At 42.1% G+C, this 23,650-nt stretch overlaps 1 protein-coding gene across 2 annotated transcripts in view; it reads left to right on the forward strand.

Annotated features, from left to right (window-relative positions):
• COL28A1 (collagen type XXVIII alpha 1 chain) overlaps window positions 1-23,650 on the forward strand; it is a 158,343-nt gene that overhangs the window by 109,465 nt on the left and 25,228 nt on the right. For both annotated transcript variants that reach the window (XM_045793658.2, XM_087861051.1), the window contains exons 28-30: window positions 22,390-22,458; window positions 22,996-23,076; window positions 23,166-23,201. In XM_045793658.2, coding sequence (XP_045649614.2) covers window positions 22,390-22,458; window positions 22,996-23,076; window positions 23,166-23,201 — 186 coding nt within the window. The remainder of the gene's footprint in view (window positions 1-22,389; window positions 22,459-22,995; window positions 23,077-23,165; window positions 23,202-23,650) is intronic.

A 23,650-nucleotide genomic window follows, 5' to 3' on the forward strand; every position in this document is an offset into this window, starting at 1 on the left:
CTTTGGTTGAAGAGCTGCCAGAGCAACCTTTCCATTTTCCTTTGCCTGAAACTATGTTTATTTTTTTTTTAAAGATTTATTTATTTATTTGAGAGAGAGAGTGTGTGGTGGGGAGGGGCAGAGGGAGAGAGAGAACGTCAGGCAGACTCCACGCTGAGTGCAGAGCCCAATATGGGGCTCGATCCCACAACACAGAGATCATGACCTGAGCCGCTGTCAAGAGTCAGACGCTTAACCAACTGAGCCACCCAGGCACCGCCAAGCTCTATTTATTTCTCCTTAGTCTCTTCTTAAAAGACACTTTTCTGAGTATGGAATTCTAGGTACACAGCTCTTCCTCTCAGTGCAGGGAAGATTTTTCCGTCAATTGTTCCCCATTGTTGCTCTTGAGAAGTTACCTGTCATTCTAACTATTCCTTTGATGCTAATTTGTCCTTGTCTCTGCGACTTTTAATGCTTTCTCTTTTTATTTGGTGTTAAGCAGTTTCACTCTGATGTATGTAGGTGTAGATTCTTTTTTGTGTGTCTTGCATAAGACACATTTTTGTTAGAATTTTTAATTTTGTGGACTAGTATTTTTTTTTTTAAATCATTTCTGGGAGACTCTCCTCATCCCATTCTCAATCATTCTGTAACATTGTCCCTTTTTATTGTTTTCATAACACTATCACCATCTGAAAATATTTGGTTTTTTGTTTCTTGTTTATTATCTGTCTTCTTTTGGTTAAAAAAAAAATTTTTTTTTGAGAGCAGGGACTTTGTTTCTTTCATCCATATCTAATTCCCCAGCACCTAGCAGAGTGTCTGGCATATAGTAGGCACTTAATAAATACTTGTTTAATGAATGAACAAAGTAATGAATAATTGAATGGGATGTATGAAGGTTATATGGTGGATGGTGGTAAAGTTCTACCTGTCATCATACTTTTGACACACAAAAGGATTCATTTACATATAGTTTAATTCAATAAACAATTACTGAATTCCATTATTAAGAGAACTCTAAACTCGTGAAATGATAAATTCTTTTTTAAATCCTACTGTTTAATAATGAGAGCACCTTACTCGTACAGGTTGGTATACTTGATTGGCTTAACAGGTAGAAGTTTACTTGAAGTGCTGTATTTGGCATTCTTGAAAGCAGATCTTTGTGACCAAATTATCTGTCACTACAGTACGACAGGATCATGTGAATGCTATCAAAATAAAAGTACTTGTTTGATACAAACGAACCTGACGTATTATATCTGGTGGTTCTTTTGTATGCTCAGTGGGTTCTGCCCAGTGGTAGTCAGAGTATATATTCCATAAGTCTTGACTGATCTGATCTAGCTCCTACTTTAAAGACTCTCATTAATAGATCAAGGAGGTAAGGAGGAGGGTATTTAATCCATCATTACCCTTCACCAAACCAATCTTGGTAATATCATTTACGTTTCCCATGGTCCTCTTAAGTTAATAATCAAGTTAGAAATAAATGAGAGACCCAGTGCTATCCAGCTGTTACATTTTCACAACTTTACCAGGAAGTAATTTTTACCAGGAAGCTTTAGCCTTGAAAATGGACAGATTTTCCCATGAGTTCATATTTGTAGAGATGACATTTCAAGAATACTAGTACATTCATTATCAATTCCTATTCATCAGTGCAAAGAGAGTGAATTTTGTTATAAGACTGTTTATTGGCATATGCAATTATGCCTTTATATAGTGGCTCTTAAATTTCAAAGGAGAAAACAGATTTTTAATTTATCAGGATACCAGCCTTCTGAAAATTCTCCAATTGGCTTCTGTTGGTTTTGAAAAGTGAAATCTGATGAGTCAATCGTTCCCATTGTGATTATTATGCCAATTTTAGAAAGAAATAAATCTTCCACAGACCTCAGTCTGTCCTTTCTTCTTAAATTACCTTGCTGTGGTAATTTTGTGAAGTCAACACATTTGCTGTGTTTTCCTGCTACATTTATACTTAAATAATGGTGCACACACACTCTTTGATCGTGAGATGAGTAATACTAACATGTCCTTCAAATAAGATATGTTTTTGTTCTGCATCTAAGGAAAATAAGTTAACATGTAAGTTTCAAAATCAGGTGTCCTTTCTGCTCAAAATTAAGGATACTAACTCCAATATTTAGTCCTAGCTGGTTATATAAAATTTTATTTTGGCAGTTCATTCAATAAATATTTATTGAGCATATTTAAATATGCCAGACTCTGTTCTAGGTGCTTGGGGTATATCATGAGCAAAAGAGACAAAGATTCTTGACTCATGGTGATTGCATTCTATTGGCAATAAACAATTGAAGATGAAACTGATATGGCAAAGAAAAGAGAGCAGGGTAAGGGGATGTGATGAAGTTTTAAGTGAGTTGAAATCATGAGAAGGATCTGAAGGAGGCGAGGGAGGGACTCTCGAGGATTTCTGAGGAGAGAACATCTCAAGCAGAGAGAAGAGCTTGTCTAAAGGCCCTGTGGTTTTGGAAAGGTGCCGGCGGGGGTTGGGGACGCCTGGGTGGCTCAGTCGTTAAGCGGAAAGGTGCCAGGCAAGTTTAAAACAAGAGTGAAGGGACCTGTATAGCTGGAGGTGAGGTCAGGAAGGCAACGACAGGAGGGTTGGAGTGGGGCCATCTCGTGACTAGTCAGGGAGGCCCTTGTAAAGATTTTGGCCCTTATTCAGAGTCTAGTGGGGAGTTGTTTCTGGGTTTTAAACAACACTGTGATTTGGTCTGACTTCTTTTGTCAAAGAATGACTGTGACTGGTGGGCTGAGAATAGACTGTCTCAGGACCAAGACTGAAACTAGGGAGGCTATTTAGGAATCCAGGCAATTACAAATGATATTTGAAAATCTAGGTTTTATAATCTAGTTCACATAAATTTAACTTCCTCAGAAAGGATTTATATCTAGTTGCCTGTATCTGAAAGTAGAAACGTGTGACAAGAAACATTCTGGCACGATGGATGCCAGACACATAAATCAGGTTGCATATCTACCAACTGAGTTTAAGCTACTGAACCATACTGAACTGCATATCTGGACTGTGTGCAAATATAAAGAATCCTAACCCTAGAGACATGCTTTCATTACACTTTTGTAGAAAACAAAGGTGGGATTTTCCTCTTGCTTTTACCTTTCTCCCTTCCCTTTTTCTCTCTCCTCAGTCTATGATAACCATAAGCTGAAAACATGGTAGGTGAAATTATGAGGACATGGATGTGACAGATGTACTACTTGTTGCCCGACTTCCCTGCCAAAGTCCAGTAAAAAAGGGCTCTGTCTTCTATTGGCCATTAGAAAATATTCCGGAATATACTTCTTAATAAAGATGTGGATGTGACTATATTATCCAAAATCTGTTCTATAATTTTGTTATTTTTAAAAAGATTTTATTTATTAGAGAGAGAGAGAGAGAGAGCAAGAGAGAGAGCATGCACAGCAGAGGGGGCAGAGAGAAGCAGACTCCCTGCAGGGATCCTGACGTGGGACTCGATCCCAGGATCTGGGATCATGACCTGAGCTGAAGGCAGACGCTTAGCCAACTGAGCCACCTAGACACCCCTGTTCTATAGTTTTAAAAACCTTTATTTAGGGGCGCCTGGGTGGCACAGCGGTTAAGCGTCTGCCTTCGGCTCAGGGCGTGATCCCGGTGTTATGGGATCGAGCCCCACATCAGGCTCCTCTGCTATGAGCCTGCTTCTTCCTCTCCCACTCCCCCTGCTTGTGTTCCCTCTCTCGCTGGCTGTCTCTATCTCTGTCGAATAAATAAATAAAATCTTTAAAAAAATAAAAATAAAAAAAAATAAAAACCTTTATTTATTTATATATCAAGAAAATAAATCTAAAGAGTTCTTAATGTATACCCAAAGAGATCGCTTCAAAAGTTAGCAAGACTCCGTATGATCTGGGCATCCAATCTTAAGTCTTCTCAACTCCTCGGCTCTGAAAATCTTTCAGTGCCTGTGTACCCTGGCCCCAGTGCTTCTGTGTATGTGCTCTCTCTTCTTGGAGAGATCCCTTTCACTCCCTGCTTAAACAGGCTCACTCTTTTTTTTTTTTTAATGTTGAAGGTATACAGTATAATGACTTTACTTACATACATGATTGCCACAATTACTATAGTTAAAATCCATTATCTCATATAGATACAAAAAATAAAATAAATGAAAACGACATAAAAGATTTTTCCCTGTGATAACTCTTAGGATTTACTCTCTTAACGCCTTTCAAGTACATCATAAAGCAGTATTAACTGTGACCATCCTGCTGTACATTATACCCCTAATACTTGCTTCTCTTATAACTGGACATTTAGACCTTTTGACCATGTTTATTCAATCTCCCTACCTTCACTCCTTGCCTCTGGTAACCGCAAATCTGGCTTCTTTATCTATGAGGTTTTTTTTTTTCTTTTGTTTTTTTTCCTCTATTTTTTTAAGGTTCCCTATAAAATTATAAAATACACTATTTTTCTCTTTCTGACTTATTTCACTTGGCAAAATGCCCTCAAAATCCATCACTGTTGTCACAAATGGCAGGATTTCCTTTTCTATGGCTGATTAATATTCCCATGTATATAACAACTTCTTTATTCATTTATCAATTGATGCGCATCAGGTTTTCCATGTCTTGGCTGTTAAAAATAATGCCTCTATGGACATGGACGTGCAGATATCTCTTGGACATTTTGTTTTCTATGGATATGTTCCTAGAAGTGGAATTTCTGGATCATGTAGTTCTATTTTTTAATTTTTTAAGGAAACTCCAAACTGCTTTTCACAGTGTCTGTACCAGTTTGCAATCCCACCGACAATGGATGAGGAGTCCCGTTTCTTCAGCTCCTCGCCAGGATTTGTTACCTCTTATCTTTCTGATGATAGCTATTCTAACTAATGTGAGGTGATATCCTACTGTGATTTTGATCTGCATTTCCCTGAAGAGCACTGAGTAATGTACACAATTGTTGAATTACTATATTGTACACCTGAAACTAATAGAACACTATATATAAACTATACTGGAATTAAAATTAAGAACTGAATTTAAAAATTACCATTGACTAAACAATAATGAAAAAATAAATCTGAAAATACATTGATTTTCAGAGGAAAAGAAATGATCAACTACAGAACTGAAAATTGCAAACCATATATTTGATAAGTGGTTAGTATCATAAATATAGAAAGAATTTATGCAATTCAATAGCAAAGAAAACGCCAAAGAATGGAATTAAACAATAAGCAAAAGTCCTGAATGGACATTTTCCCAAAGAACATATATGAACAGCTAGCAGGTAGATGAAAAGGTCCTTGACATTACTAGCCATCGGGGAAACAGGCTCACTCTTATTCCTATGTCAAGGCTCATATTACGTAGCACTTCTTCCAGAAGCCTTCCCTTACACACCAAAATGAGCTCATTCCTTCTGAGCCATAGAATACATGTATTTATAATTTACCACTTCTCATTGCATGAGATAATGGCATTGCAACCAGCCTTGACAAGAAGAAGCAAAATGTCCTCAAGGTTAACTCTATTTACTTTGATGAAATCATAAACTGAAAGTAAATGCTGGTAATGTCAGCCACAGTGGAAAACAAACAGCTCCCCACAGCAACCAGCTGTATTGATGGTAGATTCTAAAGTATGACTGAAAGGAACAGAGGACTCAAGGGCAACATGTCTCCCACTGGGAGAATCTCTTTACCACCCGTTTTTGCTTATTTTGTCAAAAACACTTTCTTTTGGGCCATGTCCTTTGTCCTTCTTCACTCTGCATTCCTAGCCCTTGACATTCCATTCTCCATGTTAAAAAGTAGGGTAGGAAGCACCAGGGGGGCTCAGTCCGTTAAGTGGCTGCCTCTTGATTTTGCCTCAGGTCGTGATCTCAGGTCCTGGGATTGAGCCACACTTTGGGCTCCATGTTCAGTGGGAAGTCTACTTGAGGATTCTCTCCCTCTCCGCCTCCCCTTGCTCTCACACACTCTCTCTCTAAAGTAAATAAATTTTATTTTTAAAAGATTTTATGTGTTCATTTGAGAGAGAGAGCAAGAGCGCATGAGCACAAGCAGGAAGAGAGGCAGAGGGAGAGAGAAAGGGAGAAGCAGACCTCCCCTGCCCCGCGCAAGGAGCCTCACTTGGGGCTCGATCCCAGGCCCCTAGGACCATAACCTGAGCTGAATGCAGAAGCTTAACTGACTGAGCCACCCAGGCACCCCTAAAATAAATAAATAAATCTTTAAAAAAAAAAAAAGTGGAATGAAGCTTAGGCACTGGGTAGGAGGAATTGGGGGTGCTTAAATAGGGATTTGGAATACAAATCCAGGCCTGGCATACTCAAGGAGCATCAGTGACAGGATGACCAGACTGCAGTGAGTCATGAATGAGATAAGAAGCCATTAGAGGCTATAGAGGGGCAACCTGATACAAATCATGTTTTAAAAGGATCGTTCCAGCAGCATGTGGCAAATAGACTGTGGGGGATACAAAGACAAAGAGTTGAGATAGGAAGATATTGCCAAAGTACAGGTGAGAGCTGGTGGTGGTTTAGCTGAGCGTGGTAATGGTAGAAATGGGAAGGGGTTGGTTGGATTCTTGGTTGGATGTAGGGTGTAAGATAAAGGAGACGAGGATGACTGAGATTTTTGACCTGAGCAACTGGAAGGATGGGGTTGCCATTTTCTGAGCTGGAAGAGACTACAGGAAAATGGGGATGGTGAAGTATAGAGGAAATCAACTCATATAATCTGAAATTTAAATTTGGACATGTGAAGCTAAATCTTCAGTGGGGCTGTTAAATAGGTATTTGGGGATAGAAATCTAGAGTTCAGACAAGAGATCAATGCAGGAGATATAAATTTGGTTTAACAATCTATAGGTAGTATTTAAAGTCTTGAGCGTGGATGGGAACACCTGGGGAGTGAATGCAGATAGAGAAGAGAGGAGATCCAAGGAGTGGGCATGGGCCCTCTAGCACTTGGTGGTTTGTATGATGAAGAGGACCCAGCAAAGGAGACTGAGAAGTAGTAGGCAGAGAATCAAGAGGAAGTGGTTCCTGGAAGCCAAGTGAAGAAGTATCTCAAGGAGGGCATGGTCGTCTAGTTTCAGTACTGCTGATTGTTTGAGAGGTGGAAAGTGGTCATTAGATTTGACAACATGGAAGTCACTGGTGACCTTGACAAGAGCCATGTATACACACACACACACACACACACACACACACACACCCCACCCTCACAGAGTAAAACATGGAAAAAAATCTTAACAATTGATGAAATGGGGTAAAGGGAATATGGGATATCTTTGTATTATTATTGCAATTTTTCTGTAAGTTTGAAATTAAGATAAAAAGCATAAAAAAGGGACAATGGTGAGAAAGAAAATGAAGACAGAGCACATCGGCCAGACTTTTGAAAATGAGGCCCATAGAGATGGAGCAATAGAATATGTGTGATAAACAATTTTAAAGAATTATTTATTTATTTATTTGAAGGGAGGTGGGGGAGGACCAGAGGGAGAGGGAGAGAGAAACATAAGCAGACTCCGCTGACGTGGGGCTCAATCTTACGACCCTGAGATTGTGACCTGAGCTGAAACCAAGAGTTGGATGCTTACCGACTGTGCCACCCAGGTGCCCTAAGTTAGTTTTTCTTAAAGATGGGAGAGATTGTATGTATGTATGTATGTACGTACGTACATATGTATATTGTATGCCGATGGAAAAGATCTTGTGAACAGGGCAATATTTGTGATGCCAAAGAGAAAGCAGTTGCTAGAGGCATGCCTGTGATTTTTTTGAACTGGAAGGGGCTTCTACTAATTCCTCTCCCATCTCCAACAAGAATTTATTCTACAACATTCTAAAGGGCATCTGGCCATTCACACCGTGCTTGGACACTCGAGGGAGTGGAAGCTTTGTACCTCTCTTGTGTGTTTCCCAATGGCCTTGTAGCAAATTCAAGAAGTTTTGTTACTTTTTAAAAAGAAAATAATGCAAACTGTGTCAAATCCAAATACCTCAAAATCATGCAAAGTTGTGCAAGTCTCCCACGTTTCCCTTCAGTTACCCTACAGAGACTGTCCTGTTTGCAGTTTGGGGTGCAGCTTCCACAGTTTTGACTAGATGTGTAAACACCCACATATACACTACAACAGCCTTTAAAATCATTTAAACATAATTTTCCCAACATGTTTCCCCCCTCAGTTAATAGAGCATGAATGGCCCTCCAAATCAATACATAAAGATTTCCTATACTTTTTAACAGCTACATATTACTTCATTGCGTGACTGTAGCATAAATTAATGTATTTCCCTTCCTTAGATAATGAGGCAGAGAACATTCTTGTGTCTTCCCATACTTGTGCTAGTGGTAGACTTTCTTTCTTCATGTTGAACTGAAATCTGTCCACCTGTGAATTTTTCTGTTGCTGCTACTCCTTTCATGTTGTTTTCTACTTCACTATGAGTACAAGGCTTATAAAAATTTGTGAATACAATTTCATTATACATATGTGTGTCTCTTTTACTGGTAAACATGAACTCACATGTTTTCTTACTTTATCCTTGAAGCAAGTATGTTGTAATTAAAACTTGAGTTACCTTTGTGAATAACTGAATTTCTTGCAAGGTGTGCTTTCATAGGAGACTGTAATTTTGTGGCTCTTTTCACATGGCTTCAATTCTCTTTCTTGGCCTGAGAGATGCCAACCGCATCTGTGCATTCTGAGGTTGAGAAGGTCAACTGTTACGCTGTCATTAAGCTGCCTGTGAAGACAATTTAGAGGAGTTTTGAGGGGGAAAAAATCAAGGAAAAGTTTCTAATTGTAAGCTCTGCGCCTCTGAAACTGGCATCTGAATCAGCAGGAATAGTTCCTGTCATGTTAAGTTGGAAGCAACGAGAAAGGAAAACAGGGCATAAAAATGAATGAGATGGAGAAAGGCCTATGGGAAGTAGGCTTTATTGTACTTTTATTTTTTTTCAGCTTCTAAAATTAATGTAATTTTCTTTATTTTATTTAAAAATGTACTTGGTTATCTTTATCATTTCCATGTTTTGAAAAACAAATTTATTATTTTCAGCTATTTTAATTTTTTATTGTGGTAAGAATACTTCACACGAGGTCTATCTACTCAACACATTTTCAAGCGTGCAGTACCCTATGCTTAACCATAGGCATTCCGTCCTGCAGCCGGTTGTCGTTAGAGCTTACTCCTCTTGCATAACAGACGTTATCTCCATTGAACGCCGCCTCATTTCCCTGTCCTCGCCCCTGGCAACTACCATTCTACTCCGCCTCTGTGACCTTGACCATTCGGTCATCTCATGTTGTGCAATCATGCAGTGTTTGTCCTTCTGTGACCAGCCTGTTTCACTTAGCACTCCCGTGTTCACTGTGGCATTATTCACAATAGCCAAGATATGGGAACAACCGAAATGCCCATCAAAGCAGGAATGGATTCAGAAAATGTGGTATCTCCACACAATGGAATATCATTCAGTCTCCCCAAAACAAGGAAATTCTGCCACATGTGACAACATGAATCAATCTGGAAGACATTATGAAAAGTGAAATACGCTTGCCCTACTTCTACTCAAAGAACTCATGGGTCTCTAAATAGGACTTCTGTAATCCCCATAGCATATCCAGAAAGAGACATATAAAAGAGCTCATGCTGTGAGTCCTCTGGTGAAAGACATTCTCTGAGAGGGCGATTAGCTGTTAGTCCTTTCGTGCTTTTAATTCCTGGTAGAGGAAATGAGTTTCTAGAATGCCACTGTCCCTCAGTAGGTGTAATCCTTTTGACAGGTAGCAAAATGAGGAGGACAATACAGAGGCGTCGGTCCTGTAATTCACATCTCAAATACAAGCATTTAAAAGCAGAATTTCTATCACAGTTTTTTGATGTCCGTGTCAGCGAAGCCTCCAGAATTTCTCTGTGGGACGAGCAGCAACCAGAGAGCTAGGGTGGCTGGGGGACTGAGCCGGGGAGCGTCGGCATCGCAGGCACTCTGCTTATGGGGGCTCAGGAGTCCCTGCTGTGGCCACAGGAGACCAGGGGATAAAGTGTGGGGGCCGCTCACCTTTTGGTCTGTTCTTTGGTGCACCCCACAAGTTAGCAGTTGTCACCAAACCTCCTGACAGGAAATATAATACATTGGGCCCAAGGACAGACCTGGCTGAATGTCACATCGGTATCTTCCTTTTGATGTAATTAAAGGTGTCACATACAGTCTAAATAAGTTTCCCTTTCCCCAGAGTCATACGGTGATGATATAAGGTAAACATCTTTACCAGCCTCCACACCTAAAAGTGTGGTAGCCGAGACACATTCATGATGACGGCTGGAGCTGCTACCCTCTGCTTAGGTCTAAAGCTGCCTATTGTCTTTTTTTTTTTTTTTTAAGATTTTATTTATCCATTTGACAAGAGAGAGAGGAAGAGAGAGAGAGAGCACAAGCAGGGGGAGGGGCAGAGGGAGACAGAGAATCAGGGTCCCCTCTGAGCAGAGAGCCCAAAGCAGGGCTCGATCGCAGGACCCCTGGATCATGACCTGCACCGAAGCCAGACCCTTAACGGACTGAGCCACCCAGCCACCCCCTGACTGTACTTTTCTGCTCATATCAAGTACATACCAGATTCTCATCATGCATTTCCACTTGATTTTTTTTTTAATCTTTTACTTATTTATTTGAGAGAGAGAGAGCATGAGTGGTGGGGAGGGACAGAGGGAGAGGGAGAGGCCGACTTCCTGCTAAGCAGGGAGCCTGATGTGGGGCTCAATCCCAGGACCCTGGGATTATGACCTAAGCCAAAGGCAGACACCCAAGGAGTTCATGAACACTGAGGCTAGTAAACTCTAATTAGAATCTTCCCTTTGGCTACATGCCCAAGGATGCATGGATTATATATTTTGGTATATTTGAAATTTTAAGGTTTATACTTCATGAGTATTGTTTGGTTTTTTAATTTGTTCTTTATGGTCCCTATCCCAGGGGATTTCGACAAGGGGGTAGCATTGGCTTTAAAAGGAGGTAGTTATCTGTTCATGTGAGATGATAGGATACTGGGTGGTCTGGAACCAGTCACCAGTTCAAAAACATCAGTTGCACATTTTCTATGTGCTGGGCATGGGGCTTGATGCTCGGGATGAAGGAATGCCCAGTGCCTAATCGACGGCCAGAGCGTGGTGGGGACCAAAGAACTAGACCTTTATGAATTAAGGTTAAGATGACAGGAAGCCTATGCGGAAGAAACTGGAAAAACACACAGGGCCAGACTGTGAAGGGACGTTAGCTCTAAGCTACAGGGCTTCAGCTGGAGCCTGTCAGTGATTCCCAAGGTGTGGCCCCTACCAGCTCCATCCTCATCACCTAGGAAGCCATTAAAAAGGCAAGTTCTTGGGCCCCACCTAGACCTAATGAATCAGCAGCTCTCAGGGTGGAGGCCAGGAATCCTTGTTTTCACAGACGCTACAGATATGTTTGATATATACCAAAGTTTAAGAACCATTGCTCTGACGATAGAAAACCCTGGAAGGGTTTATTTTAAAAACCCAGTTTTACGGCAATATGATTCACACAGCACACAAGTCACCTGTTTAAAGTATACAAGTCAATGATGTTTAGTATTTTCACAGGTTTGTGCAACTATCAACACCACCTAATTTTTGGACATTGTCATCACCCCCAAAACAAAGCCCTTATCCCATAATAGTCACCCAAACTCTAGTCCCTGGCAACCACTAATCTACTGTTTCCATGGATTTTCCAATTCTGGACATCTCCTATAAACAGAATCACACAACATGTAGTCTTTCATGGCTGGCATCTGTCACTTAGCATAATGTTTTCAAGGGTCATCCGAGTTGAAGGGGATGAAGGGGGGCACTTGTGCTGACGAGCACCGGTGGTTGTATGGAAGTGATGAATCACTGAATTCCACATCTAAAACTAGTATTACACTGTAGGTTAACTAACTGGAAGTTAAACAAAAACTTTAAAAAACGGGGGGTCATCCATGTTGTATTAGAACTTTCTATGTATGGGCAAGTAATATTCCATCGTGGAGATATACCACATTTTGTCCATGCGTCTGTCCATCGATGAACATCGGGTTGTTTCTACATTTTGGCTATCATAAAGAATGCAGTTATGAACATCCACGTGTAAGTTTTGTGTGGACACATGTTTTTATTTGTCTTGGTCATATATCTTGTCCTTTCTAAGGACAGGAGTGACCTGGTCAGCTGAGGGTTTCAGTATATGACAGCTTGGGACAGTGCTTCTCATTCCTCTGCCTCCACAGCATTCCCACGTCCAAAACACTCCATCATCAACTGTACTCACGATTCCCTTTTTGAGTAGTGGTGTGGGGGTAAGAGGTGGGCTGTACAGTTGGAAATATGCTCTTCTTTGCACGCTAGCCTCTCTTTCTCTTGTCCCACAATTGAGAATCTTTGCTAGAGATTGACAAGAGCTGAAGTAAAGACGTGAATTAAACTATTATAATAATTTAGTCCCCAGGTGAGGTGACTCGGAACGCGGGCATGTTTAGAAGGGATGGACTTGTTGATGCTGAGACCTTATCCTTATTACGGATCTCCCACTCTACTGCAAAGGCAAAGTAATGTATAGAGCACCTTCCCTTTGGTGTGAAATATTATTTTGCTTTTTAAAAGATATTATTTATTTATTTATTTGAGACAGAGAGAGTGAGTGAGAGAGAGAGCACAAGTGGGGAGGGGGATCAGAGGGAGAGAGAGAAGCAGACTCCCTGCCAAGCATGGAGCCTGATGAGGGGCTCGATCCCAGGACCTGGAGATCATGACCTGAGCCGAAGGCAGACGCTTAACCGACTGAGCCACCCAGGTGCCCCAAAATATTATTTTTCAGCAGTGATCCTCTGCTGAAGGGAGACAAGCTACAGAAAAGCATAGCTTCTCAAACTTTTTCAGCAAAACCCAAAGCCACTCTGAGCATGGCTCATGGCCCCTTCATTTTAATGTTAGAATTTTCACTTTGTGACACTTGAAATACCAATGATTTCTGAGATGAATTATTTTTTGGTAATTTAATGCAAAATGCCATGTGTTGTGGTCTGATCTGCTAAAGGTGGAAGAAATGAGAACATTGGTATCTGTGTTAGTTTCCTGTGGCTGTTGTAGCAAATTTTCACACTTGTGGCTTAATACACCACCAATGTATTCTCTTGCAGCTCTGGAGCCCAGAGGTTAAAATGAACCTCATGGGGCAAAAACCACAATGTTGACAGGGAGTCTAGGGGATCATCTATTTCCTTGCCCTTCTAGTGTCTAGAGCCACACCACCTGTTCCTTGGCTCACGACCCCTTCCTCCATCTGCAAAGCCAGTGATACGCATGTTTTCTGACTCTGCTCTGCTCTGTTTCTGTCACACGACCTTCTTCTCTTCTACCAAGTCTCCCTCTGCCTCCCTCTCATAAAGATATTTATGATTGCATTTAGGACCCACCTGTATAACCCAGCATAATCTCCCCACTGGAGAGCCTTAACTTGATCACATCTGCCCACCTTTTTTTTTTCCCCCTACATAACATTCTCAGGTTCTGGCATTAGGGCCTGCATATCTTTGGGGGCCATCATTCAGCCTGCACCAGTCTCAGATCAGCAGAGAGGAGGCTTTGCCCTTTTCACTACTTTTTGTGGGTTAATGAACTGATTTATGGACATGAGAAGCGTAGTTTGAAAAACACATCTCATGGCATCCTGTCACTGGGCAGACTTAGACACTTATACCATTGTGCTAGGAGGTCCTGTGTCCTGCTGCCGTGGCGGCGGCTGCGGCCACAGAGCTCAGCGACTCCTGCTGTCCCCACACCTTGGCAGCATGGCTGAAGGGGCCGGGACGCAGCTCCGGACGCCGGGCCAGGCATCTTGCTTCTAAGCGCCTCCTCCAGCTGCCCCACATCACGAACTCTCTGCCAACATTTGCACACATCTCTGTGTCCTGAGCTCTTTTCCGTATTGATCCCCAAACGCTCATCATGAAATTGACCTTATATTAACCAGAGAGGCACCTATTCTCCTGTGCGTGTGTCGGGGTGGGGTGGGGTGTGAACCTAAATAAGACAGCGTTTAGTGCGCCTAGTGTCCAGACGTCTTCTACCAGAGGGGTGGCCAGCTTCCACATCCACTGCATCTAGCTCAGTGTACATGCAGGCCCCTGAACTAGGTACTTCCGGAGGTAGAAGACCAATAAGATGATGTGCCTCTACTTTGGGAATTTCAGGAGGACAGAAAGATGTGTGCACCCAAACCTCTGAGGAGACGTATACCACAGCAGAGGTGTGGGCCGATGTGGGGTAGTACTCGTGGCTGGGGTGAGCGTGGGTCAGGCAAGACTCCTTGGATGAGTTTGGTGGGCTAGGACTGGCCCATAGATGGGAGGAGGGTGTTCAGGGAGAACACAGAAGGTCAGGACACAAAGAGAAGTCCAAGCCCGGGAGCTGGGAGATGAGTCAGAGAGGGGAAGGCAGAAAGCAAAGTAGGCTTGCCTGAGTAGAATTTCTGTATTTGATGGATTTGGTTCTGAAATCACTAGCAGGTGGAAAGTTTTGGAAAGCAGATATAAAGTTAGGCCCAGAGCATAGAGACTGGGGTGAGACTGGGGATTAGGGAAGTGGAGATTATCCTCAGAAGGGCACCACTGATGCCATGGATGTGGACAATATTACAGAGGATAATACCGAAACAAAAGTAAGGACCATGGCAGACATCTACCTTGAGGGCACGGAGGGCACTGAGAGAGACACTGGAGAAGTGAAAAAAGCAAGCTGAAAATGGCAGGAGGGAAACCAGGAGCCTGCACTGTGTGGGTGGCCAGCAAAGGGAGCATTCCAGAGTCCCCTGTCTCTAGCAGAGGCAACTGCCATAAAGCTGACCTTGTCTCTTTATATCTATCATCTGTGCTGCAAGTATATACAAATGTCATGCAAGATTGTCATGAAACATGGCAGGTTTTACAGAAGGCTGTTTGGACCGAAAAAGTTAACGTGTACGACTGAGTTGAGCTGGCAAAGCCCCTTGAAGCCATGATGTTCTCTGCACTATGACCTATGAATGTATTCACTTCTAACATTTATACTAAGAACAACCTTATTATTGGAAAACAGGACCCGATTCTGCAATGAGTTAGACCCTAACAGCGAGCACGTGTCCACGAAGCCAACAGTGCAGTTAAGTGGCTTACCGGTTGGTTGCTTGGGAGAATTTGTGCATCTTCGCGTGCTCATTGTTCAACCGTGTTCATGGCCGCTAGCAGATATAAACCGAAAAATGGAAGCAGAAACTACAAGTTTAAGGAAAATTATTATGGGAAAACAGGCCCAACCTGAGCACATTTGGCCCTGACTGTGGTGAGCTGAGCAAGGCCCATTCCGACAGTTAGATTTGTCCGATTCTTTCTGGCGACTATCAGTGGCCTCTGAAGATTAGAAGTAGGAGTTACTTGCTTCCTCCTAGACAACGTTGCTATCAGGCGTCATGTTTTAATTAAAGCAAATTTCAGACAGAATTCTGCCCGATGTTCAGCTACTCATTAACAAGAAGGCACAAAAACATGCACTAAAGCATGGTCCAAGTTCCAACTTTCTGTTTGTTTTTTTTTAAGCACTTTGACAAGCACTTTGCATAAAATTATTTCTCTGAGACATATACAACCATATTCTCATGATTGCTCTAATTAACCTTTTATTCAGAGCAGTGAAGGGACTCTTCATTATGGGAGGAGGGGAGGAGGCACCTGTTCTGAATGAGTTCTAGAATTAGGGTGCTCTACCAAAGTGTTTGGCTGACTCTTATACCCCCTTCATGCAAGGGGTGAAGTACTTGCGTGACATTTCTAGCTATGACAGGTCTTGAATACCTCTTATTTCCCCAGGGATAAGTTGTTTTTATCATCCCTCTGGAGCAAATTCAGATGGCAAGAGTTGAAGCACAGGTCTTTGAAGTATGGACCACTGATTACAGTATTTCAGATGTTACCCTAGCAACCCCAGAGGATAAACTAAATTGCATATACACGTATTCATGGTACTGTCTAAACTAGAGCATATGAAGGTAAATTACAGAAAATATAACAATTACCTTACTTTTTGCATGCATAGGGAAAAAGCCAACGTGGTAGATTGAATAATGCCCCCGAAGACATTCATGTCCCAATCCCTGGAATCTGTGAATACTGTCTTCTATAGCAGAAGAAACTCTGCCGATGTGATTAAGTGAAGCCTTTGAGATGGGGATGTTATCCTGGATTATCTGGGTGGGCCCTGAGTGTGATCATGAGTGTCCTTCTAAGAGGGGGACAGAAAGAGAAGAGACTACGGAAGAGGTGATGTTGTGGTGTAAACAGGGATGGAGGGGAGGAAGACGGAGGAAGAGGCCACAAGCCAAAGAATATGGGTGACTATGAGAAGCAGAAAAAGTCACGGAAGCAGATGCTCCCCTCAGAGGCTCCAGGGAAAACCAGCCCTGCCAATACCTTGATTTTAACCCAGTGAAACGGATTCTGTACTTCTGATTTCCAGAACAGTAAGAGAACAAATTTATGTTGTTTTAAAGCCACTAAATTTATGGTAATTCATTACAGTGGCAATAGGAAACGAATATAGCCATCAATATTAATGTCAGCAGCATTTTGGTCCAGCTCATGGAAGTTTCCATCGTAGCTGTTCTGAAAACCCTTGGCGTACATGGCTAACACTTTTTAGGTTATTAAAAAAAAAAAAAAGAGCCTGTGTTGCGGGCCGTGGAGAGAAGGAGAGGAACAAATGGTGCAGGTTTTAAACCATTTTTAGGAACAGACTCAAAATCAGTCCTTGAATCTGTAAAAAGTAAACCACTTCTCTGCCTCTCACTGGGCACAATGGGACTAGATCACCATTTGAATGAGAATCAAGTAGAATGAAGCCGTGTTGTTCCATTGAAGCGCATTAGGACGTTCTGGCCAGGTACCAGGTGAGCCCGGGCTGCGCTCCAGCGGAAAGCGCTAACACAGAACTTACGCACTGATTCTATTCCCAACCGAATGGGCTGCTTTATTGAGCAAGCACTACGCTGCCTGAGCCCACGTTAGAGAAGGCTAACGTCAAAATAGGACATTCAGTTAGAGGAAGTCGGTTCCACAGAGGAAAGGATTTTAAGAAACTGGAGGCTCTTGATTTTCAGGCTGGAGATGGAGAAACTGCCTGGCTTCTACTCTGTGCCAAGACAGAACTGAGCAGAGCCTTCGGAGGAACTGCCTTTGGAGAGAATTAGTGTTGAAAGCATTGCTGAGAAATCAAATACAATCCGAGGAGTTGGAGAAGGATTGCAAAAGCCTGGGTTTTATCATTTACATGCCTGCCCCCAGGGTATTCCAGCAATTTCCTAAGAGTATGTCTAGCTCTCTTATTACCTGGCTCAGTCCTTCGCACAAAGGCACACCATCAATGGCAGTAGCTAGTTATAATAGGAGGATGTGATGATAGAGATTCAGGAGGAAGAGGATAGGCGCCAAAATGCCAGACCACTGTGTTGTTCTGTGGGTCTCTGGGTAAGCACCTTCTATCTACATGGACAATTATATGTACTCTATAGGCCCCCAGGAAAATACGATTTTCCTTCTAAAGTGAATTAGCTGGTCCGTCATGCCTAAGAAAATAATTCCTTTCAATACAGAATGGTTCCTGGATTTGAGGCCAAATACTTAGGTAACTATTCAGGCAGGCCACCATGTCTTGCTAACTCTGCCATTTAGCCACTAAATCAGCATCTTAATACAGCACTGGCTTCTTTCTTTGAGCTACTTTTCATTCACAGGCCTGCTGCAATAATCTTGTACTCCGTACCATCAAAATTTATCAAAATTTATATTCTGTGAAAAGTATGAACATCAGAAAATTATCATTGCTACACTAGTTTATTTTCAGCCTGGGTCATTTTGCCAGGTGTTCTGTTCTTTCTACTTTTTACAATTTTTTTTTTATTATTCTTAAGAGATTATTTATATACGGACAAATTCACCTTCTTAAGGGTACAATGTTATGAGTTCCAGCAAATGCATAGGAGGGTCTAATGGTCTGGGCTAAGGAAGGTTTCCTGGTCCTTCCCCACTAGTGGGACATCTCCTTTCCCAAGCAGTGGGATATCTCTAAAGGTCTGGGATCCATGCCTGCAAGTTTTATTCTGTTTCCTTTCCCCAGCTCCCATGGGTCACCTGTGCCCTAAAGGTGGCAGTGTTTGCTGCACATGTCCAGCAGCCTAAGATTTTTGTCACAGAGGAGGCCTTGTGCCTTTCGCTGGGGGTCAGCTGCTTCCCTCCCCAAGGCCTGAACCACTAGGGAAGCTTTGGGACTCGTCCTGTCCCCAGTCTTTCTTATGAGCACTGCTAAGGTCCCCAAAGGGCCTGTGAGTGAGTATAAATTCCCCTGTGTCTGAAGCTCCCAGGGGTCCTGTCCTCTCACACAGCCTACACTCAGCCTTCAGCAATTGGTTTAGAAATTTAGCCGAATTCTTCTTACCAGCTTGTATGACATCTGGTGTTTCCAGCAGGTAAGTAAGTGCCCATGTCCTGTCTCTCCTTAGCGGATCCTTTGTTTCCTTAGGTTTTGAGTCACGTGGTTGACTCAGGCTCCATGATGCACTCAAAAAGAGCTGGGCTTTCATAGGATGGTTAGCAATTTTTGTTTGGATTTAAGAATGAAAGCAGCCTTTTCTAGTTTCTATACCCTAAAGGGGAGGCAGAAGTTCATTTTATAGTTTTGGATCATCTATGAATTTGATTTCTTTTCTCACTGTACCTTAATTATCTGAGAAAGGAAAATGATCACATCTACAGCAGGATGGGTGTAGAGGGGAGATATAGTGGTTGCGAAGCTGGGTTTGAAATTTGGATTTAATTATACCTTCAGATAGACAGGTTCTTTCCTGTAGTTGCTCCTGACCCAGCCTGAAATAATTGTGTCTCATTTGAGACTTGTAAGGAAAAAAGTATGATTGGATAGCGTTCACCTCTGCCCAATTAAGGGGTTTGCTCGCGATTAGCCAGAGAGCGCACTCTGAAAGTTACAGGAAGACTTCCAAGTGTTCTGAAGGGAAACTGACAATTAAAAAGAAAAAAAAAAAGGCTGTTGTATAGGGAAAAGCAGCTGCCTGGAATGGCTACAGTGTGAACAATTATATAGAAAATGTCTAGAATGTGAAGTGATACAAAATAGATTCCTGCCCATGGAGCTGATCCTAACATGCTAAGCGGCTACTTGGAGGTTTTCCCCTCAGGGCATAGCAGTGAAGCCCGGGTAGCTTTTAAGTTTGCGAGGAAATTGTGTAATTTCTTAAAGGAAGCTAGTTAGTCATAAACATTTATTGGACATCTATATTAGCTGTTGTAGGATCCAAAAGTTTGTAAAAGAAGTAATTATTCTGAATAATTGTCAGAAAGGTGTCAAGTTCTTTGTGGACCCACTTTGTCTGAGGGTGCAATTCTCAGGGACCATTCACCATCACATCCCAGGCCCAGCTGCTTTGTGTGTCACGCTGTCCGTCCTGTGGGGGCGGGAGGGCAGGGCAACACCAGCTATACAGCCTCCTAGAGCTCTCCTGTGAACCTTTAATCCCCTTCCACCTGGCTGCAAAACCTCCTGACCCCCCAACTCAGGTCCCAGGGGTCTTAAGAATCTCCCCGACAGCTTCGCACCACCTTTCAAATGGGTACCTGGTTGAATAAAGCTGTCCTACTTGGACTCTGAAAAAACAAAACAAAACAAAAAACAAAAGCCTGAGAAAATGAATTTATGCCCAAGTGTCATTTACTGACACATCTTTCTTAAGAGCATACCTTTCTTAGAATTTTTGTTTTTTATTTTCTTTTTAATTAGAACAGAGAACAGCCGACTCTCAGGCAGGTATCTCACCACCACCCTCCATGCGACCCTGTGAGTTGGCCGTGCAGTCTGTGTGCAGACAGACCGCTCTAGCCTCCATATTCTAGGTGAAGCTGCACCGCTCCCCCCCCCTCTGCCAGCATGGTTTTCAGCAAGTGCAATGAGGTTGGCCTGTGTTCCACATATTCCGGTCTATTCCTCTTCATACCGTGTTTGCTGGGCAATCTTTGGAAACAGAACAGATTTTTCTCTCCTCTCCTTTCTCCTGCTTAAATCTCTAGCTTGGAGTCTGCATGTTGGTGTGCTGTTTCCAGCATATCTCACTGGCACCAGTCCCTAGCCAGGGTTCTGGGGCTCTCTGTACCACCGTGTTTCCTGCTGGGAAAAGACTGTTCTCTCTTGACTGTGAACTGAATAGAGAAGACCAGTGATCCCTGTCTGTCCCCTGTCACCACTGAAGCAACTAATAGAGGGGGCACTTCTTCAGGGGTGAGTCTCCTCAGAGAGGCCTGAGACAGCCATGCACCACATAAACCTTCACCATGGCCCCCTATTCCATGGCACTGTGCTTGGCTCAAGAGTTACCAGGGTTAAAAAGACCATCCACGAATGAGTTCTCTGCACTCTGACCTTTGTAAGGAACTTGGCTGAGTCCTCTAGAGCCCAATTGAGGAGGAAGAACTGTAACCCCATACCTGCCTTCCATTTAGAAATACAACATGGCAGAGATGAAAAGGACCTAAAAGTTCAGCCAAGTCAACCCACCAAGAGGGGTTAGTGATGGGTCCAACAAGAGTGGAGCACTTCATGTCAACAAGAGTCTCCAATTATATTCATCCTATGTTGTACCCTTCTGTGTAAGATTTGTTTTAATGAAAAGGTTTCCTCCTAGGGATATAGGCAAGTGTACAGAGATAAATAAGAGAGTCTTCACTGAAGCATTATTTGTAATTGGGAAATATTGGAAACAACCTAAATGTCCATCCCTAGGATAATGGTTAAATCTATAGTCTAGTTATTTAATAGCATACTGTATAGCAGAGAAAATTAAACTAGAACTGTGTATATGTACACAGATATATTTCAAATAGATAATGCTGAAGTTTAAAATACAAATTGGATACACAGATACATCACTTATTTGAAGTTTAAACTATTATTGTACACTATCTTAGACTATATACGTGTAGTTAAAACATAAATACATGAATGTGAGTGATGCATGTCAATTTCAGAAACAGATTTCCCCTCTCCTTAGGGGAAAGGGATTGGGTACATCAGAGGTTTCAGGGGTATCTGCACCATTTCATTTTAAAATATGGTGGTATATAGATGAGTGCCTTTTTCAGTATAAATTTTATGCATCTGAAATATTTCATTGTAATATTTTTAAAAAGAAAGGGTTCTGTTGATTTTAAAAAGTTTGAAAGTCAATGAGCTAGGAAGGCAGTCTGAGGAATGCTGATACTCAGAATTACATTGGTCTCCAAGCAAGCCTCTGTGACCCCCTCCAGTCTCTCCTTCTAAAGCCCATCCTGCCTTCTGGCTTAGTGGCTTTCAAGCCCTAGCAGGCCTATGCAAAATGCATATTTTACCCCACACGCATCCTGGATTCTCATTTCCTTGTCTGAGGTTTTCATTGAGAATACCAGTGATTCTAGTAGGTGTGGTCAGGGTACCTTTGAGAAAGATGTTCAAGGTAAGCAAATGAAATCTCAGTAACTCGTGGTCCCACAAACCTTTGCCATGGACTTGTTGCTAACAATGATTTAGAGTTAAGCAGCGTCAGAACTATGACTTTGCATACACAACAGGGATTATTTCTGTTTCCTGTTCAACATCATGAAAGCCCTTTAAATCTGCGCGGTTTTGGGGGCAGGGGTCGGGGAGCAGGAGAAAGAGTTAAGGTAAGTGAGGGGGGCAGTTAAAAACAAGTCCTGCAATGAAAACATTTTTATTTTCTGAATTAAGGAGGCACTAAATAAATAGATTCATGGTACCAATGATCAGGGCTGGAACTAACAGTATATAGTAATTGCATGCACAGTTCCTTGGCATTCATTGGGGAGAAATGCTCTTATGTCCTCTTTTCCTCCGTTATTAAGAAAATACATGCTTTTAGCGTATCAAAAAAATATAGAAAAATGTAGAGAAGATTATAAAAAAGATTATCACAACTCAAATAACAGCTGCTTGTTATTTGTGTACTGGTTAACATTATGTTCATAGTTTGAAAATTGGCCAAGGTGGGAGAAATTATACCACAGAAATAAGCAAATTCTGTAAACCAGCTCCTTCACTTCTACTCCAGATTCAGAAGCTCAGCTTTTACTAGCAAAGCACTGAGCCCATCGGACATATCCACTTCCCCCCCAAATTTAGATAATGCTACAATGCAGTTTGGGAACCGCAAGTATATATCTGACTCAAAGAATTTTCTGAGTTATCTTGGGAAATTAATGTGCTGATCCCTTTTTCATATTGTGTAGGGTGAGCAAGGACCTCAAGGCTTTCCAGGGCCAAAGGGCACGACAGGCCGTGGCCTCCCTGGCCAGAAGGTAAGTTATGTTAGGACCTTAGAAAGATGCTTAAGTTTAGGATCTGCATCGTTTAACATAAACTTTGGAAGAGCTCTCCTACTGGTCATTCATCCTTATAGCTCTCGGAGGAAAAATCCATTTGGAAGCAAATCCCTATGGATTTCCTTTCAACTATAAACCTGCTTACTTTACTTTCTTCATCCTTGAAAGCCAGCTGCTAAAAGAGTGAATCCTTACAACATACCACGTAGAAGACACCAGATAAGTCTGCTATAAAATTTTATAACAGTCGAACTTCCTGAAGGCAGCGAGCTGTTCTGATCATATCCTCAGGTCTCCTCACCTTGAGCTCTCTGGTTCATCATGAATTAGATTATGGTACCTAGGTGGAATGTAAATATAATGCCCTGCATTTCTTTTCCCCCTAGTATATTTGTATTAACCAGAACTACAGGTCTTCAAAAGATTCCACTGGCAAATGAACCAGTTTTAGAGTTTTTCTTATTTGGCTTCAATATTTACATTCTAAACTTCTCTTTTCACTCTATTCTAAAGGGAGAGCATGGAGAACAAGGAGCTATGGGAAAGAAAGGCGATAAAGGGGAAATTGGGGAGCCCGGATCCCCAGGAAGACAGGCAAGGAGTGATTTTTAAAGTCTTACTGTAATTTTATGCATTAACTAGTTCCAACTTATATTGACTTTTACTCTTCTTCCACTAAGTAGGGGTTACAAGGACCAAAGGGAGACGTAGGACTTACAGTGAGTATCCATCCTAGAGGGTAATTGAGGGTTTGTGTTTGCAAAATTATTACATACGTGTTTTAGCTTCAGAAGTATGAGTTCTTTTGACACAGAGTGCCAGCTGCTATTTAATGGTAGCACTGCTACAAGCCCAGTGTTGACTTAGATGCATGAGGCAATTGATCTGAGCGTGAGGGAGAAAGAACACCAGGCAGCCCTTCCCCAGCCTCGTGGTGGCGACTACTCCCCCCGACCCTGGCAGACAGGGTAACAAGGAGGTGAGCTGTTTAAAAGAAGCCAAACGACCAAATGACTTCTACTTTACATTACCCTTCACATTTCCAAATGGGGGCTTCTGTTTCCTTGAACTAGCTCCTTTAGGAAGTGCCCTGAGAACAGCCATCACAAAACGGAGATTACTTGAATGTACTGATTCACTTATTCAACAGAACTTGTGAGGCATTGAT

This window comes from Ursus americanus, chromosome 3 (assembly GCF_024610735.1).
Source record: "Ursus americanus isolate L20-20 chromosome 3, mUrsAme1.1.p, whole genome shotgun sequence".
NCBI classification, from domain to species: domain Eukaryota; kingdom Metazoa; phylum Chordata; class Mammalia; order Carnivora; family Ursidae; genus Ursus; species Ursus americanus.